The sequence below is a fragment of the Callorhinus ursinus genome, unplaced genomic scaffold, assembly GCF_003265705.2.
Source record: "Callorhinus ursinus isolate GAN/ISIS: 27379988/994484 unplaced genomic scaffold, GSC_fseal_2.0 scaffold7, whole genome shotgun sequence".
Classification (NCBI taxonomy): Eukaryota; Metazoa; Chordata; class Mammalia; order Carnivora; family Otariidae; genus Callorhinus; species Callorhinus ursinus.
Window position 1 is genome coordinate 66728447 of NW_027397069.1, and position 20280 is coordinate 66748726.

At 34.8% G+C, this 20280-nt stretch overlaps 1 protein-coding gene across 4 annotated transcripts in view; it reads left to right on the forward strand.

Annotated features, from left to right (window-relative positions):
- KATNAL1 (katanin catalytic subunit A1 like 1) overlaps positions 1-20280 on the forward strand; it is an 88915-nt gene that overhangs the window by 9904 nt on the left and 58731 nt on the right. For all 4 annotated transcript variants that reach the window (XM_025875110.2, XM_025875107.2, XM_025875108.2 and 1 more), the window contains exons 2-3: positions 11859-12034; positions 14006-14166. In XM_025875110.2, the coding sequence (XP_025730895.1) occupies positions 11873-12034; positions 14006-14166 (323 nt within the window). In that variant the 5' untranslated portion in view covers positions 11859-11872. The remainder of the gene's footprint in view (positions 1-11858; positions 12035-14005; positions 14167-20280) is intronic.

A 20280-nucleotide genomic window follows, 5' to 3' on the forward strand; every position in this document is an offset into this window, starting at 1 on the left:
CTCTCTCTGTCAAACAAATAAAATCTTTGAAAAAAATTAAAAGTCCTAGAAACTTCTAATTTATATTAAAGGCGATTTAGAAAAAAACCTATATTTCAAGATTATGGTTAAGAGTAACTAAAGTTAGGATATAGCTTCTAGGAATTTATTTATTTATTTACTTATTACTATTTTTTAAAGATTTTATTATTTGAGAGAGAGTGCACAAGTGGGGTGAGGGTCAGAGGGGAAAGCAGACTCCCTGCTGAGCAGGGAGCCCGATGTGGGACTCCATCCCAGGGCTCCAGGATCATGACCTGAGCTGAAGGCAGACGCTTAATGACTGAGCCACCCAGGCACCCAATTTATTATTTTTTTACAAAGATTTTATTTATTTATTTGAGAGAGCGAGAGAGAGCATGAGTGGGGTGGGGGAGAGGGAGAAGAGCCTCCCCGCTGAGCAGGGAACTCAACTTGGGACTTAGTCTATCCCAGGACCCTGGGATCATGACCTGAGCCAAAGGCAGTTGCTTAACCTACTGAGCCACTTCTAGGCATTTATAATGCCTAGGTGCCCCACTTCTAGGCATTTATAATGAAAACTGGGTCAGTTGATTTCTTGTTGTTTTTGAGGAAAAATTACCTGCTCTAAACCTCTATATTACTGTGGAGTAAAAATAATAGCTTACATTGAATCAGTGCTCATTATTTGCTAGGAAAGATGCTAATATATTACCACATTTAGTTTTTGACTTTATGATGATAAATATTATTTTCCCTATTGTATAGATACAGAACTGAGGCCTAGAGAAATTATGTGATTTGCCTGAGGTCACAACTAAAAATTTGTGGAAATTAAATAAAAATAGTTATCCCCATTTAATAGAAGGGGAGGCTGAGGCTTTAAAGAATTTAAACTTGCCCAGAGCCTGGATTTACACCCAGATGTGTCTAAACTCAGAGCCTGCGCTGTTGGCCCGTTATACTCTACTGCCTCAAATTCCTTCAAAATATATCAGCTCCTTCAAAGTTATATAGCTAATCCAAAAATAAAAAATGAAAAGCTAACTAGTAGAGATGAAATAATGTATTTTATTCATTGCCTATATAATTAAATACTACTGTCCTTAATTTCATGGTATTTGAAAGATATTACATAAAACCTTTCAAAACCCTGTCTGCATCATATTACTTTATCAAGTAGTCTTTAAACAATTAATGTTGTTATCATATCCATTCACTCATACGTTCATTATCCACTCTACACCATTTAGTAAATACCCCCCATTTAGCAAACACCCATGTATAATGTAAGGCCCATATAATTCTTTACTTCAAAGAATATATAATAAGGCAGAGGAAATAACAGGAGTATAAAAATACCTATATTCACACCAGGAAGTATATATTAAATACCAGTTTCATCCATATTCTCCCATGAGTAGGTAAGAAAAACAAAACAGAACTTACTGATTCCCTCTCATTCATTTGCCTGGATTTATACTCAGGTTTTTCTGCTTGAAATTTTTATATTGCCTTCACACTTGAATAGTTTAGTTTGCTATACCATTCTAGATTGCAACACCCACCCCCACCCCACCACACCCCCTTTAGCACTTAGAAGGTATAATTTCACTGACTCCAGGTTTCCATTGTTGCTTTTGAAAAGTTAGCTGTCTTTTCTTTGAAGATATTGTAGTATTTCTCTCTTTTGCCTTTAACATTCTTCAGTTTTACTACTTTTCTCTAGATGTGGACTTATTTTTATCTATTTTGAAATAGAGAGTTATTATCTTCCATAAATTTTGGAAATTTCTTAGCCAGTATAGCCTGAATATTGACTCTCTTTTTTTCTTTCTGGAATTCATAATAGACCTATCATAGACCATCTCTTTTATTCTCTGCATTTCTTATCTTTGCTTACTTATTCTGTCTCTATAAGCTGCATTCTGGACAATTTCTTCAGCTCTGTCTTCTGGTTTCTTGGTTCTTTTTTCATCTTGTGTTTAATCTGTTCTTTCCCTATTAGTGCATTGAGCTTTTAATTTCAATGGCTATTTTTTATTATTTTTTTAAACATTTTTTTTAAAGATTTTATTTATTTATTTGACAGAGAGATAGCGAGAGAAGGAACACAAGCAGGGGGAGTGGGAGAAAGAGAAGCAGGCTTCCCACTGAGCAGGGAGCCCGATGCGGGAATTGATCCCAGGACCCTGGGATCATGACCCGAGCCGAAGGCAGATGCTCAATGACTGAGCCACCCTGGCCGGCACCCCGTCAATGATTATTTTTTAATGCCAGAAGTTTGTTTTGATTCTTTTTCATATGTGTCTATTCATTTTTAGTGTCTTTTCTATGCTTTTAAATATACTTATTTTATAGTAAATATAGATTATCAGGTGCTTTAGATAATAAATTAATTCTGCTATATGTTGTAGCATTTGACTCTCTCTCATGGTAGATTGTATTTTTTTTTTTTTTTTTTTTTGGTATCTTGAAGTTTTAGATATAACCTCAGTGCAAATTCTACGATGCTTGGTAAAAGAATATGTGCTGTACTTTTTTTTCTTGAAAAGTGCCTATGGAGAACTGGTGAATAAGTAAATTTTAGTGTATCCATATAATGAGATACTACTCAGCAATAAAAAGCATGTAATTATTGATACATGCAACAACATGGTTGAATCTCAGAGGCATTATTCTAAATGAAAGAAGCCAAACACCAGAATACATACTGAGTGATTCTATTTATATCACATTCTAGGATAGACAAAACTATGATATGTGAACAGAAGAATACATCACAGGGGTAGAGATTGACTGCAAAGTGGCAGGAAGGAATTTTCTTGAGTGATGGGAATGTTCTCTACATCCACGGTGGTGGTGGATATGCAACTTTATACATTTTTCAAAAGAAATCAAATCATACAATTTATTTATTTTTATTTTTTTAAAAGATTTTATTTATTTTAGAGAGAGAATGAGAGCTAGAGAGCACGAGAGGGAAGAGGGTCAGAGGGAGAAGCAGACTCCCTGCTGAGCAGGGAGCCTGATATGGGACTCGATCCTGGGACTCCAGGATCATGACCTGAGCCAAAGGCAGTCGCTTAACCAACTGAGCCACCCAGGTGCCCCCAAATCATATGATTTAAATTAGTGAATTGCATTGTATAAAAGTTATATCTCAATAAAACTGATTTTAAAAAAGCAGGTAAGGGGCACCTGGATGACATAGTCGGTTAAGCATCTGACTCTTGGTTTCAGCTCAGGTCATGATTTCAGGGTTGTGAGATCTAGCCTTCTGTTGGGTACCACGCTCAGCATGGTGTCTGCTTGAGATTCTCCCTCTCCCTCTGCCCCTCCCACTCATGCACATGCTCTCTCTCTCTCTCAAATAAATAAATAAATCTTAAAAAAAATTTAAAAAGCAGGCAAAACTCATCAATGGTAACTGAAGTCAGAATAGTTATTGCCCTTGAGGAGAAGTACTATCTGGGAGGGGACATGAAGGATCCTTCTGAAGTGCTGGAAGTATTCTCTATTGTGATATGGGTGTTACCTGGATGCACCAGTGTTAAAATTCATTGAGCTGTACATTTAAGACTTGTGTACTCTTATATAAGTTATATACTTCAATAAGAAAATACAAAAGGAAAAAATACTCTAGAGAAAGATTAGAATATAAAGTTGAGAAAATCTTGAAGGAAGTAGAGCCAGAGGATAAAGAGATAGAAAATAGGAGAGAAAAGGTTCGAAAATTATAGGACCAACCTAGGAAGTCCAACATCTGAATAAAAGGTACTCCAGAAAGAGAGAACAGAAAAAATGAAATCATTAATGAAATAATTCAGACATTTTCCTAAAATTAAAGTCATTGATTTCTAGATTGAAAGAGTCCCAAATAGACCCATTTCAAATACATCCGCAATAATTTTTGAAAGCTTATGTCAAAGAGAAGATCCCGCAAACTTTCAGAAAGGGGAAAAAAACAGGTGATATATAAAGGATCAGGAATTTGAATGGTATCAGTCTTCCCAACTTAATTGAAACCTAGAAGGCAATAGAGCAGTGCCTTCAAAATTCTGAAGGAAAATTATTTGCAAACTAGGATTCAATAGCCAATCAAACTATCACTAAAGTGTGAAGGTAGAATAAAGGTAGAATAGTCTCAAAAACTCTACCTCCAATATATGGAAAATGTGTTCCATAAAAGTAAGGGAGCAACCAAGAAAGAGAAAGACATAGAAAAAAAATCAACATAGAAGAGGCAAAGGGACTCCCCAGGGTGAAGGTTGATACCAAGTTGAAGATCCTTGGAAAGTAGATAGAGTGTCTTCCTTCAGAGCAAAGGTTAGGCTTGCTTACAGCCTTGGAAGAAAGCGATAGTATCTTCCTTTGGAACAAAGGGATAGGTTCAGTATAATTGGGTTCCCTAAACTGAAGATTCCTGTCCTGTAATGCAACCTACTGTATATGCAGATGTCAGGGGGTCCATTATGTGTTGCTTTATGGGAACTGGGGCTTGGGGAACTGGTGCCCCCTCCTTCCCCATACCTTGGGTTGTCTTCTGAAAGTTTTATAGTTTTAACTTGTGTTTTGGTCAATAATTCATTTTGAGATAATTTTTGTATATGATGTGAGGTAAGAGTTGAGGTTCATGTTCTTTTTGCATTTGGATATCTGGTTGTTTCAGCACCCTTTTTTGAAAAAAAATTGTCTTTGTTGACTTGCTTTGACAATTTTGTGAGAAATTAATTGGCCATATATGTATGGATCTATTTCTGGACTGTCTAATTTGTTCCATTGGTCTGTGAGTCTGTCTGTATTCCAATCCTACACTGTCTTGATTACTGCAACTTTATAGTAAATCTTGGGAATCAGTGTAAGTTATCTTACTTTACTCTTTTGCTAAACTGTTTTGGCTATTCAATGCCCTTTGTATTTCCATATAAATTGTGAAATTAGCTTGTCATTTTTTACAAGAAAGGCTGCTGGAGTTTTATTTGGGATTGTATTAACTCTATAGACCACTTTCAAGAGAATTGACATCTTACCCATATTGAATGTGTCAGTTTATAAACGTGTGCACACACACATGTATATCCATTAATTTAGATCATCTTTAACTTCCCTTAGCAGTTTTTGGTAGTTTTCAATACTTAGATCTTGCATGTATTTTGTTAAATTTATCCCTGAGTATTTAATATTTTTTGGTGATTTCATTGTTTTGATTTTTGTTTTCAGTTATTTACTATTAGTATGTAGAAATGCAGTTGATTTTTTTTGCAATTGATATTTTATATTGACTTTGTGTCCTACAGCATAATAACTTTTGAGTTACAAAATGAATTTTGAGTTACAAAACTCACTTATTATTTCTCGTAGCTATTGTAGATTCCCTAGGATTTTCTCCATTAACAATCATGTTGTATATGAATAAAAGCAACTTCTTTTCCAATCCGTATGCCTTTTTTTTTCTTGCTTTATTGCAGTAGTTAGAACTTCTAGTTCTAATGTTCAGTAGAAGGATGAGAGCAAATATACTGGCCTTGTTCTTTCTTGATATTGGGGGAGATCATTCACTCTTTCACAGTAAATATGATTTTAGCTGTAGGTATTTCATAGATGCTCTTTACTGGGTTAAGGACATATTTTTCTTAGTTTGCTAAGAGTTCTTATGAATGGTGTTGACTTTTTGTCAAAGCTTTTTATGTATCTATTGAGATGATCATATATTTCATTTCTTGTCTTAAAATTCTCTTGATTGTTTTTTTAATGTAAACCACCTTGAAAAAAAAATAAACCACCTTGAATTATTGGTATAAACCCCTCTTTGGTCATAATGCATTATCCTTTTTATATATTACTGCATTTGACTACCTAACATTTAAAGATTTTTGTATCTATGTTCCTGAGTGATATTGGTATGTAAATTTCTTTTATGTAATGTCTGGTTTTGGTATCTGGATAATGCTGGCCTTAAAATATAAGTTGGACCTTTTTCTTCCTCTTTGTTTTTTTTCTGAGAGTTTGTTTAGAATTGGTTTTATCATTTATTTTTTTAATGCTTTGGGAGAATTCACTAGTGAAGCCCTTTGGATCTGGAGGGTTTGTTTGTTTTTTGAAAAGATTTTAAACTACAAGTTGCATATCTTTGATTGATGTAGGACTAATCAGATTAATCACTCTATTTCTTCTTGAGTAAGCTTTGGTATTTTGTGACCCTTATAGAATTTGCCCATTTCATTAAGCCCTCTTAGTTTGTAATGCTAACCCCTCCTTTATTTCTGATTTTGTTAATTAGTGTTTTCTCTTTCCCTTACCTGGTCAGTATTAGTAGAAGTATATTCATTTTAATGATATTTCTAAAGAACCAGTTTGACTACATTGAAATTTTCTATTCTTCTGTTTCTACTTTATTGATTTTCTGTTATTAAATTTATTATGTTCTACTTCTTTTGGGTTTAATTTGCTTGTATTTTCCCAGATTCTTTTTTTAAAATTTTTTAAAAAAGATTTAATTTATTTATTTGAGAGAGAGAGAGCAAGAGAGAGAGCACGAGTAAGAGGGGAGGGGAGAGGCAGAGGGAGAGGGAGAAGCAGGCTCCCCGCTGAGCAGGGAGTCTGATGCGGGCCAATTCCAGGACCTGGAGATCATGACCTGAGTGGAAGGCAGATGCTCAACCATCTGAGCCACCTAGGTGCCCCTTCCCAGATTTTTAAGATAGAAGCTGAAAGCAGGAGTCAGCAAATAACGATCTGGGGACCAAATCTAGCCAGCTACTTTTTTTGAATGGCCTATGAACTGAAAATGGTTTTTGCATTCTTTTAATGGTTAAAAAAGTCAAAAGAAGAATACTATTTTGTGACATGTGGAACTTAAGTGAAATTCAGTTATCAGTGTCCATAAATAAAGGTTTATTGGAACACAGCCACACTTATTTGTTTACATATTATTTATGGCTACTTTTGTGAGTTTGAGTAGTTAGGACGGAGATTTTGTGACATTCTCAGTGTTTTGCACTGCTGCTTGGTGCACTATAATCACTTTTTTAAGTAACTTGCATATCACTATACTGTGACATTTTACTTTATCATCAGCACATACCCATCATGTTGAAACAAGAAAAGATGAGAAAAATCTTGACATACTATACTTCTGAAGTACCTTAGATAATGGATTGTCAAATTAGATGACAGAGCGTTGATTATTATGCAGTAATACCATAGCTGTGCTAAAGAAATACAGTATACACTGATATTACCAGACTAATCACTCATCACAGTATTCCCAACTCACAGGAAAATAATCGTCAGAAGAATTAGAACATTTAAAAAGGAATACCTTATCATAGCAGAATTTCTTCACAAAATTATTAACAATGAAAATCAGACTGCACCGAGGTTAAGTTTCTGTCTCATTTGTTAGCCAAGTAAGGAAGTTGTTTACTGATGGTGCCTTAACTAAATTGTGTTTGATTGTAGTAGCCAAAGAAATGTGTCTGGAGAAAATAAACTTGTTTAAAGCTATTAGCCTTTTGGCGAGAACAGTTGCTGGAAGAGTTGAGAACATTAATAATCAATTAAAAAACAAAGCAAATGATTTTGGGTGGTTTTCCTTGGCTTTTGTGGATTGACAGAGGTTACCAGTACAGCTCAATTGTTGTTATTCAAGAAATCAATCCTAAGTTTGAAGTTTTTGAAGAATTAGTTTGAAAAACTGTTCATGGAATAACTACAAACAAAAATATTTACAAAAAGTTCAGAAAAAACGAATTGTGTATGACCGGAGGTGGAATCTGCTAAGATGTATTACAACTGATGGTGACAAAAATACATGTAGAGCAGAAGAAAGCTTAGGTGAGCAAATTTACAAAACTGAAATTGTAAAGTGGTTAAAAATCTATAGTTTTTTTATTGTTTTATTTATCAGCAGGTATTTTGCAGAGAATATTTGAATATACCACGCAATATAGAACTAGTAGCATCTCAAGACTCAAGAATGTTGCTCTTGTGGATTTAGTCTTTGTCAACTCCATGAATTTTTGTCAGAAATAGATGCTGAATATCCTGACTTGCCCTACCACACTGCAGTTCAGTGGCTTAGTAGTGGTAAAGTTATAATTTAGTTTTTTGAGCTTAGGGCTGAATTGAGGCTTTTCTGAATGAGAGGAACTGCTCTCAACCACTGTTATTGAACACTGAATGGCTTTGGAAATCAGTTTTTGCTTCAGACTTGATAATGTTTCTTAATGTTCTCAACCTAAAATTACAAGCAAAACAGTGGTTATATGCAAAACTAAAAGTTATTTCGATGCCAACTAGTGTTGTTTAAATCACAAGTAATATTAAGCTGTTTTATGTAGCTTTCCATGCCGTCAGAAGTGAAGGTAAAGAAGTGATGTCACTTGATTGGCAGTAAATACAGTTTTTGAGCTCCATTTCAGCAGCCTTCTGAGACTTTGATGCAAATGCAAAGGAAATTACCATATTACAAAATCCATTTAACTTGCACCTTAACCTTTAATTGGAAGTGATTAATCTGCAACGTAAGGACATGCTGAAAGACAAATATTAAGAGAGGAATAAAGTCTGTAGATATCTTCCAAACAATGAACATGCCGAATTGAAATCATATGTATGTGACGGCACCGTTCTGGGTAAAAAGACATTTCAAACATGAAATACATAAAATCTTATTAAAAAGCAGCATTACCATATGAATGTTTGCAACTGATTTTTTAAAAAAGATTTTGTTTATGAGATAGAGCGAGAGCACATGAATGGGGCGATGGGCAGAGGGAGAGGGAGAAGCAGACTTCCCACTTGAGCAGGGAGCCCTGGGATCATGACCTGAGCCGAAGGCAGTTGCTTAATTGACTGAGCCACCCAGTCAATTGATTTTGATGATAGGGAACACAAATTTTGACTCTCAACTAAGTGAAATATTATTCTCCTCCCCCGCTCCAAAGAGCTTCATTCTTACCAGGAGATCGGTTTTACAAAAAGTTGTACTCAACGGTTATTACTATAATGTTTTGAATTTTATCAATAAATATTAGGAAAATTTTTGTCTCATTATTTATTTATATAATATCCTCAATTTTGCCTGTTGGCCCTTAAAGCCTAAAATATTTACTGTCTGACCCTTCCTAGAAAGAGTTTGCTGGGGCGCCTGCGTGGCTCAGTCAGTTAAGTGTCTGCCTTTGGATCAGGATGATCCCAGGGTCCTGGGATCAAGTCCTGCAACAGGCTCCCTGAGCCTGCTTCTCCCTCTCCCTCTGCCTGCTGCTCCCCCAGCTTGTGCTCTCTCTCTCTCTCTCTCTCTCAAATAAAATCTTTAAAAAAAAAAAGTTTGCTGACCCCTGCTTTACATCAAGGTATTTTTATCCTGCATAGTTGTGTATCTGCACATACTAGGAGAATTAATGTTTTTGTGTCACAGTGACTTTAAAAGAAAATAATATATGGAACAGCTTTGTTTCTACTGGATTTATTAATTACAGCTCATTTACTGTAATAAGACTTTATTGCTTGGTGTTACTGTTCTGATTTGAACAAGAGGTTTTCCATGGTTTCCATGTGGGTGAATCTACTGAACACTGAAGTTTCTAACTGCAGAAGTAGTGTACTCTTTGCTGTGGTGTGATTCTCAAAAAAATAGATGCTGCCTTCAAGGAACTTATGCTGGGCTAAGGGACAAATAATATGTCAAAACACATAAAGGAAACAGCTTTATTTTCAAGAATGTACTGGAGTTCTTGAAATGCCTAGAACTAGATGTGCTTAATTTTGAGGAAGAGTTTTTGAACCCCTTAAGAATAGAGAAGAGGTAAAGAGAAAGGGCCAAGCAACACCAAAATTTGATTCCCTCAGAAAGGCATGGAGAAATATTTTTTTAATTTAAATTCAATTCAGTTAATTAACACAGTGTATAGTTTCAGAGGTAGAGTTCAGTAATTCATCAGTTGTATATAACACCCAGTGCTCCTTACATCATGTGCCTCTTATGGTTTGTCTTCCTTTCTGATTTCATCTTGTTTTATTTTTCCCTCTCTTCCTCTATGCTCCTCTGTTTTGTTTCTTAAATTCCATATATGAGTGAACTCATATAATTGTAAGACAATTGATTGACTTACATTGCTTAGCATAATACCCTCTAGTTCCATCCATGTCATTGCAAATGGCAAGATTCCTTTTTTTTTTTTTCTGATGGCTGAGTAATATTCCATTGTGTATATATACCACATCATCTTTATCCATTCGTCTGTCGATGGACATCTGGGCCCCTTCCATAGTTTGGCTATTGTGGACATTGCTGCTATAAACATTGGGGTGCAGGTGACCCTTCGGATCACTACATTTGTACCTTTGGGGTATATATCTAGTAGTGCAATTGCTGGGTCATAGGGTAGCTCTATTTTTAACTTTTTGAGGAACCTCCATACTGTTTTCCAGAGTGGCTGCACCAGCTAGCATTCCCACGAATAGTGTAAGAGGGTTCCCCTATCTTTGCATCCTTGCTAACATTTGTTGTTTCTTGACTTGTTAATTTTAGCTATTCTGACTGGTGTGAGGTGGTATCTCATTGTGGTTTTGATTTGTATTTCCCTGATGCTGGGTGATGTTGAGCATTTTTTCATGTGTCTGTTGGCCATTTGTATGTCTTCTTTGGAGAAATGTCTGTTCATGTCTTCTGCCCATTTCTTGACTGGATTAGGCATGGAGAAATATTTTGATTTTCTCTACTAAGTGGATTCATTGGTTTATTCTGGGAAATAAGAGTAGGGCAATTTGGACTCTTCCTGGATGTTATTCTACTGTATCTCTGAACTTCCTACTCTTTGTAGTCTTGGATGGAAAATATCTTTGCATAGAAGCCTTGGGTGATTCTCGGATGAGTTTGGGAAGCCAGGAAGAAAAACCAGAATTACTGGGTTGGACGGCTTTGGTGGAAACCAGAGGTTCAGATGATAACTCTTCTTCCTAGCATCTGTAGAAGGGAAAAGATCAATGATAGTTATTTGCATAGACAGAAAACTATAGAATGACAAAATAATAGAAGATTACAAGTTGAGGAGCAAAAAGGGCTCAGGTAGTTTAATTCACGGGGTTTTGCTTAGATTTCAGTTGTATGGGACAATTAAATATGTATAAATGATGCATGGACAACTGTAGGCTGTTCCTTTAAAGTGTATTCCTTAAGTATGACTTCTGGTTTTGGAGGCCAAAATGTTTTTTTCTTTTTTTTTTTTTTTTTAAGATTTTATTTATTTATTTGAGATAGAGAGTGAGAGAGAGAGAGCCCAAGAGAGGGGGTAGGGTCAGAGGGAGAAGCAGACTCCCTGCTGAGCAGGGAGCCGGATGTGGGACTTGATCCCGGGACTCCGGGATCATGACCTGAGCTGAAGGCAGTCGCTTAACCAACTGAGCCACCCAGGTGTCCCAGAATGTTTTAAATCTAATTTCTGTAGTTTTTTCAGTGGAAAAATATGTGATATTCATATACTTATTTCTACATTGTCAAGAATAAATTGAGTACAGTCAAGTTCATCTTTATTGTTATTACAGCTTATGGTAATTATAAATGAGCAAGGAAAACTAGTGTCCAATTTATGTACTTTTAACATCAGCTATGTGTAGTTCAGACCTGTGTAATTTCTCTGTGTTATCTCCTTAGGTGTTCTTTTATGATGTCCTTTGTACTTCCAAAATTAGAAACTTTGTTCAGTATTATAAGATGCATTCAGATAACCTCAAAGAAAAAGAGAACATTTTGACTTTGAAAGTAGTTTTAAGCAGATATTTTAGAGAAAAGAGAAAATGTTCTAAAGTTGGTGCCGAAAACTTAATAAGAAGACATTATGTATTCTGTGTAGGTCTCTGAAGGAAGATGAATTTGGCTGAGATTTGTGACAATGCAAAGAAAGGAAGAGAATATGCACTTCTTGGAAACTATGACTCATCAATGGTATATTACCAGGGGGTGATACAGCAGATTCAGAGACATTGCCAGTCAGTCAGAGACCCGGCTGTCAAAGGCAAATGGCAACAGGTAAGGCAGATTCAAGTATTCAGTGAGTGAGGGCAGTAGTTTATTATACTTGAAAGACCAGAGTTGGAAAATTAGTTGGAGGTTTTGTAAATAGTTCTTATTTGTCCAAATACTGAAATATATTTAAAATGTACTCTGAATAATTTTGTCTTGCCCAGTTAATATTTTATATATTTTTCATAGCTTTCATGAGACATATTTTGAGGATATTTAATTCCAATTGAATGTACTTTCAGTTTTTTAAATTTTCTTGATCAGTCACCTAGTTGTGTGTGATCACAAATTTTTGATATAAGGTATTTCTACTTGCCCTTTCCCCTTTCATTTTTACATGTAGTTTTGACCATTTCATAAAACTTTTCCTTTAAGAAAGTTTCCTCTTCTTTTGAAAGATTCCCTACAAATTCAAAGGAGTCAGTAATCTAATAAAACTAATATATTTGCTGTCTCTTGATTGTACAACTTGATTATATAATAGTACAGTTAATAAAAACTTGAATTAGAATTTCCCCACTTATTCTTAAAACTTAAAATCCTTTTAAAATTAAAAGTACAAAGTCAAGCATTTCTTTGAAGTTTCCATTTAATGTACTAATGCCTTTCAAGTGTTTCTTTTAATTTTTCCATGTCAGAAATTGATGTTTCACTACGTTTTCAGGGTAAATTTGGCTTGTTTTCCGACTTAAGCATTACCAAATATGTTGAGTGAGAACAATATACTTGCTTTAACCCAAGTTGAATTTTTAGTTGTGTTTTTTCTATTCTGCATACTAACCATAGGCAAGAGTGGTTTATTAGCTTGGAAATATTTTTGACAATTTCTTAATTGTGTTAAATAGTGACCATTTCTGTTCAGATATTTCTACTATGTTTATTTCCATTAGGTTCTGTAATTTCATTTCTCCAAGTATATAATTGCATATATTAGCAGTTGAATTTTACCTAGATTTTTCTTTTCTCTGCTTTATAGTAAAGTGTGCTTTCTGGTAAAAACAAATTAGAATTGTTAAAATGAATTTATAAATATAATTTTCAATCTATTATCTGTTTGCCTTTGAAAATTAGTTTGGTCTCAAAGTTTGAAAACACAAGAATTTCTACATAGTAGGTATTCAGTGAAGTTTCTTAAATATGGGAAAAATCTTGCCTTTGAACACATAATGAACTTTATCCAACACTTGAAAGAATTTAAACAAGTTCAGAAGAATTCAGATTTTAGATGAAGGAGAATTTAAATAAAAATTGGAAATGGGTAATGCTCAGTATTCTAGCACTTCAGGTTTTCAGATGCTCATGACAGGCATTTCATACTTAGTGATATTAGGAGTAGGAAATGCTGGTGAAAATTTTGGCTGATAATTTTCTGAAAGCTATTTACAAGTATATTAAAAGGATTTAGCATAACATTTTAGATTTCTGGGAATGATTAACTTGTTCCTGACTTAGTTCCTTGTTTTAAATTATATTAATGGTCATCCCATTCATTAGTAGAAATAAGAATTCCATTTGGAAAAATATATAACTACTTCCCTTACAACCAAGTGTGTAATGTATTTTTTCAATCCAGTTTCTGCCCTCCTATCTATATTACTTTAAATAGTTCTTTGTTTTTTAATATGTTTTAATGATTCATTTTGCATACTTGGAGTGACATTGAGAAAATGTGCATTCTTTTTTTTTTTTTCCTTTGAAAGACTTATTCTAGAGAGAGAGAGAGAGCACAAGCAGGAGGGGCAGAGGGAGAGGGAGAAAGAGAGAATCTCAAGCTGACTCCCTACTGAACACAGACCCTGACATGGGGCTCAGGCTCATGACCCTGAGATCAGGACCTGAGTGGAAACCAGGAGTGGGACACTCAACCGATGGCACCACCCAGGCACCCCGAGAAAACTTGTGTTCTATAGCAATTTATTACTTGCCATTCATATAAACTTTAAACAGTTTCCAGCATAAAGGTTATTTTCTTTTAAGGTTCGGCAGGAATTATTGGAAGAATATGAACAAGTTAAAAGTATTGTCAGCACTTTGGAAAGTTTTAAAATTGACAAGCCCCCAGATTTCCCTGTGTCTTGTCAAGATGAACCATTTAGAGATCCTGCTGTTTGGCCGCCCCCTGTACCTGCAGAACACAGGTAAATGGGACATTATATTCTCTTTAGGTACTTTTATAGTTAATTTTGATACTCAGAGTGAAGAGAATGAAGCTTTATTTAAATGAAGAATAAAAAAATATCTTGTGGGGTGTGCAAATTTAATACTTGTTTACAATTTTCACACCGATAGGTTTACAGAGTTCATTTTTGATACAGAATAGAAGTAAATCATTTGTTGTGTATATTTTAGAATGTTTTACTACTATAAATCATAACAATAGAAATCTGCTAGTCCTAAAATTTATCAGTTATGTGAGGTCTTTTAGATTTTCTGTCAGCATCAAAACTTGGATGGCTTTTTTGCTTTAAAACTTTTTGCTTTAAAAGAGTCTAACAACTTTAGATGAAATGGTGGACAAATTGGATTCATCTGGTCGGGCCCACAGCCAGTTTCCAGAGTCATAGTGTAGAATGAACCTTATTATTCCTTAAAAGTTAAAGGTTAGATTTCCTAGTGTGGCATATCAGGCTCTAAGTTTATCTCCCTGATGTGCAGCCTATGCATCATCTATGTTAAACCTGTCTCTTGCTCTTCTTTTTGTTTTTGCTCAGTCTATTCTTTCTTCAGGGGATTCCCATGATCCCCATCTGAGCAACTCATAGTCATTGTTCCAGTCTCAGCTCAACTGTATTTTTTTTCTCTGCAGCCTTTCTCAGTTTGCTCAAACACAGCAGTTTGTTCATAGCAGTTACTATGTTGCATTTCTTTGTCTCTTCACAAAATTAGGAGCTTTGCTAGGGCAAGGGTCATGTTTTTATTTGATCAAAACAAATAACAAATAAACTTTTATTGCTAACACAGTGTTTGGCACATAATAGGCATTCAACCAACATTGAATGAATAATTCCATTAATTTCACAGTGAGAAAACTGAGGCCTGAGAGACCCTGACCTATAAGTTAGTCTAGGTCCGGATCCGAGTTTAAGGGCTTTCTGGCTTTCAGTCTCCTTGATTATGAAGTGGTATTGTGGCCAGAATGTTGCATCATAGAAAATAAATTTCCCTTTGGTCAGTAGCTATGATCATGTGTTTAACTTGTTGATCTCTTGAAGTTTTCTAAAAGCATTTAAAGAACTATGAAAAGTGGTTAATTTATTCCTTCAGGGTTTTTTCCACTGAGTTACAGATAATTTTATGATACCCATTATAAAAACACTAGATGATGATTCCTTTCTAAGGTCTACAACAATACAGCCCTTTTCACAGATGTAACCACTTTCAGGTGTTTTGCATTAAGGTTACCATTATCTTCTCAAAGGCAACCTTTCAGGAGTCATAGGGTTGTTACCATGGAAGTTCCAAAGTAAATACCGAGAAAAAGAAATAATGGCATTTTGATTTATCAGAACTTGAAAATTTTGTGTATATATGTGTGATAAAATACCTTAGTTTTTTTTTCTGAAAGTCATTAATTCAGAGGTCTATTTCTAGTTTACAGCTTAAAGCTGACAATAACTTCATTTAGATACAGTTGACATATAACATTATGTAAGTTAAGGTGTATATATGTGTTGATTGGAGATATATATATAGATAGATAGATAGATAGATAGCAGTTTGATTACCATGGTAGCATTAGCTAATACCTCCATCATGTCATGTAATTATCTTTTTTTTTTTTTTCTCGTGGGAACAATTAAGATCTAGTCTCTTAGCACCTTTGAAAGTTATAATATAGTATTGTTATGTATTAGCTCTATGCTGTATATTAGATTTCCAGGACTTACCTATCTACTAATTGCAACTTTGTACCCTTAAACATCTTCCCAATTCTCCTGAGCCCCTGGTATTTAATTCTGTTGTTACAATTTTGATTTTTTTAGATTCTACATATAAGAGAGATCCTATAGTATTTGTTGTTCTCTGACTTATTTCACTTAGCATAATGCCCTCAAGGTCCATCCATGTTTTTGAAGATGGCAGGATTTCTTTCTTTTTCATGACTGAATAATATTCCATTACATACACATATATGTATGTTCATTCATGTGTTGATAGACACTGTATGTTGTGTTTCACCTCTTTATTCGTCTCCCTGTTGATCGACACATTGTTTTCATATTTTGGCTATTGTGCATAGTGCTGCAGTGAGCATGGGAGTGCATGTATCTCTTCCATATCATGTTTTCATTTCCTTTGGATATATACCCAGCAGTGGAATTGATGGATCATTTGATAGTTCTGTTTTAATTTTTTTTTAAGATCATTTATTTATTTATTTGACAGAGAGGGGGAGTGGGAGAAGGAGAGGGAGAAGCAGGCATCCTGCTGAGCAGGGAGCCTGATGCAGGGCTTGATCCCAGGATGCTGGGATCATGACCTGAGCCAAAGGCAGATGCTTAACGACTAAGCCACCCAGGCGCCCTTGTTTTTAATTTTTGATGAACCTCCATACTGTTTTCCATAGTGGCTGAACCAATTTACAGTCCCACTAACAGTGAACAAGTGTTCTCTTTTCTCCACAGTCTTGTCAACACTTTCCTCTTGTCTTCTTGATGATAGCCATTCCAACAGGTGTGAGATGATATCTCATAGTGGTTTTGATTTGAATTTTCTTGATAATTAGTAATGTTGAGAGTTTTTTTCTGTACCTGTGGGCCATTTCGGATGTCTCCTTTGGAAAAATACCTGTTTGGTTCCTCTGCCCATTTTTTAATTGGATTTTGTTGTTGTTGTTGTTGTTGAGTTGTAGGGGTTCTTTATGTATTTTAGATATTAACCCCCTTATCTGATACATGTTTTGCAAATATTTTTTCCCATTGAGAAGATTGCCTTTTCGTTTTTTGATTATTTCTTTTGCTGTGCAGAAGCTTTTTATTTTGATGTAGACTTACTTGATTTTTGCTTTTGTTGCTTGTGCTTTTGATGTCATATCCAAAATGTCATTGCCAAGACCAATGTCAAGGAGTTTCTTTTCATGTTTTTCTTCTGGGAGTTTTATGATACCAAGTCTTACGCTTAAGTCTTTTAAATTCAGTTCAAGCTCATTTTTGTGACTGGTGTAAGATAGGGGTCCAATTTTATTTTTCTGCTTGTAGTTATCCAATTTTCTCAACACTATTTGTTGAAGAGACTTTTCTTTCCCCATCAAGTATTTTTGGCTCTCTTGTCAAATATTAGTTGACCATAAATACAAGGGTTTGTTTCTGCATTCTCTGTTCTGTTCCATTGGTTTCCATGTGTGTATTTATGTCAGTACTATATTGTTTTAATTACTAAAGCTTTGTAGTATAGTTTGAAATCAGGAAGTGTGATGCCTCTGGCTTTGTTCTTTTTTTTTTTTTTTAAATTTTATTTATTTATTTATTTGAGAGAGAGAGAGCACATGAGAGGGGGAAGGGTCAGAGGGAGAAGCAAACTCCCTGCTGAGCAGGGAGCCTGATGCGGGACTCGATCCTGAGACTCCAGGATCATGACCTGAGCCGAAAGCAGTTGCTTAACCAACTGAGCCACCCAGGCACCTGCCTCTGGCTTTGTTCTTATGATTGTTTTGGCTATTTGGGGTCTTTTGGGGTTACATACAAATTTTAGAGGTTTTTTTTTTTTTCTATTTCTGTGAAGAATGCCATTGGAATTTTGATAGGGATTGTTGTGTTGAATGTGTAGATGGCTTTGGGTCATTTAGACATTTTACCAATATTAATCTTCCAGTCCATGAACATGGGATATCTTTCCATTTGTTCTTGTATTCTTCAATTTCTCTCTTTAAAGTTTTGTAGTTTTCAGTGTACAGATCTTTCACTTCTTTGGTTAAATGTATTCCTAAGTATTTTATTGTTTTTGATGCTATTGTGAATGGGATTGTTGTCTTTCTTTTCAGTTGTTTCCTTGTTAGTGTATAGAAACACAACTGACTTCTATATGTTGATTTTATATCCTGCAACTTTACTGAATATGTTTTAGTTTTAAGAGAATTTTAGTTGAGTCTCTAGGGCTTTTTCTGTATAAGATCGTATCATCTGCAAATAATGACAACTTCTTAATTTCTGATTTGGATGCCTTTTATTTTTTTTGTCTTGCCTAATTGTGCTAACTAGGACTTCCAGCACTATGTTGAGTAGGAATGATGAGAGTGGGCAGCCTTGTCTTATTCCTGATATTAGAGCAGAAGCTTTCCATTTTCACTTTTAAGTATGATGTTAGTTGTGAGCTTAATTGTTTGTGGCCTTTATTATGTTGAGGTATGGTCCTTGTGGAGTTTTTTTTTTTAATCACAAAAGGCTGTTGTATTTTGTCAAATTTTTTTGCATCTATTGAGATGTTCATATGATTTTTATTTTTTATTGTTAATGTGTTGATTTCTGTATGTTAATGTGTTATTGTTAATGTGTTGATTTCTGTATGTTGAACCACCCTGATGTCCCAGGGATAAATCCCATTTGGTCTTGGTGTATAATCCTTTTAATATATTGTTGAATTCATATTCAATGTGAATATTTTGCTAATACTTTATTAAGAACTTTTGTATTCCTGGGGCGCCTGGGTGGCTCAGTCAGGCTCCCTGCTCAGCAGGGAGTCTGCTTCTCCGTCTCTCTCTCTGCCCGTCATGCCCCCCTTCCCCACTCATCTGCTCTCTCTCTCTCTCAAATAAACAAATAAAATCTTAAAAAAAAAGAATTTTTGTATTCCTTAGGGATATCAGTCTATAGTTTTCTTATAGTATCCTTATCTGGCTTTGATATCGAGGTAATGCTGGCCTTGTAAAATGAGTTTAGAAGTGTCCTCTCTTTTTGATGTTTTTGAAAGAGTTGGGAAGGATTTGTGTTAACTCTTCTTTAAATGTTTGGTAGAATTTGCCAGTGAAGTCATTTAGTCCTGGGAATAATTTACAACATAGGAAATAATTGCTAGAGTACCATGATGTATTTCAAAAAACAGTGGCCACAGATATTAATTCTAATATTTGTGGCTCAAACTGAATAAAAAAGTGTGGCTGGCATTTGCCCCTTGATGAATACTTACCTGAAAACTTCTCCTTATTAGAGAAATGTTATGCCATTATTTCCTTTTATTTGTCCTCCCTTAGATGCTCATAACACAGAAATTATTTATTTTTATGCTTGTGTTTTAATCCTGACTCTTAATGAAAGCGACAGATGAATGGACCAGAATGTATTTCTATGAACCTCCTTTCTCCATACTAAATTAAAAGAAATTTTCCCTGTATGTAGACGTTGTATATAGTATTTTTTCTCTATACTATATACAGTGGATATAGTATCCATTGTTTAGATCAGAATAAAAAGCAAATCCAAGACTGTATATTGTTTGGGGGGGGATAAAGGTTCCCATTCCCATGTGTATCATCAGCAACCATGGAAAAACACCTAAAAACTTCACAAGGTTCTACTGATGAAGGAATTCTGTATAAAACCTTGAGTATTCATGGGCTGTTAAAATAAGTGTAAGTTTTAAGATTGTAAGTTTAGTGTTGAAAGTTTTGGGAGGTTAGAGTTGTAGGATATATTTTTCTTTTACAATTTTGTTTCTTCTACAGGTCACATAAAACAAAACGTAATGAAATTTTCACCTAGAGATAGTGATTAGTGGACATATTCCTTAGATATTCTTAGTTCAATGGGAAGACTCTTAAGTCCATGAGATCCAAGTTTGAATTCTGTTCTTGCCACTTACTTGCTTCTGGACCTTGAGCGAGTTATTTAATCTCTCTAGATGTTAGTTTCGTTATGTAAAATGGGAATCTCTACCTCATGGAATTAACTAAAAAGAATTTAATGTGTAAGACAGTAACTGACATGTAATGAATAATTAAAATGAATGGTCAACTCTGGAATGAAGTACTACCATTTTTTTCAGATAAGTAATAAGAGAATAACAATTAAAAAATGATAACTTTCCTCCCTGCTCATTCTGCATAAATCCTTTGTTTTCTGAAACATTTTGAATATTTGTCTTCTCTGGCAGAGAAGATAATGTTTTTTTTTAAAATTTTTTATTGTTATGTTAATCACCATATATTACATAATTTGTTTTGGTGTAGTGTTCCATGATTCATTGTTTGCTCATAACACCCAGTGCTCCATGCAGAATGTGCCCTCCTCAATACCCATCACCAGGCTAACCCATCCCCC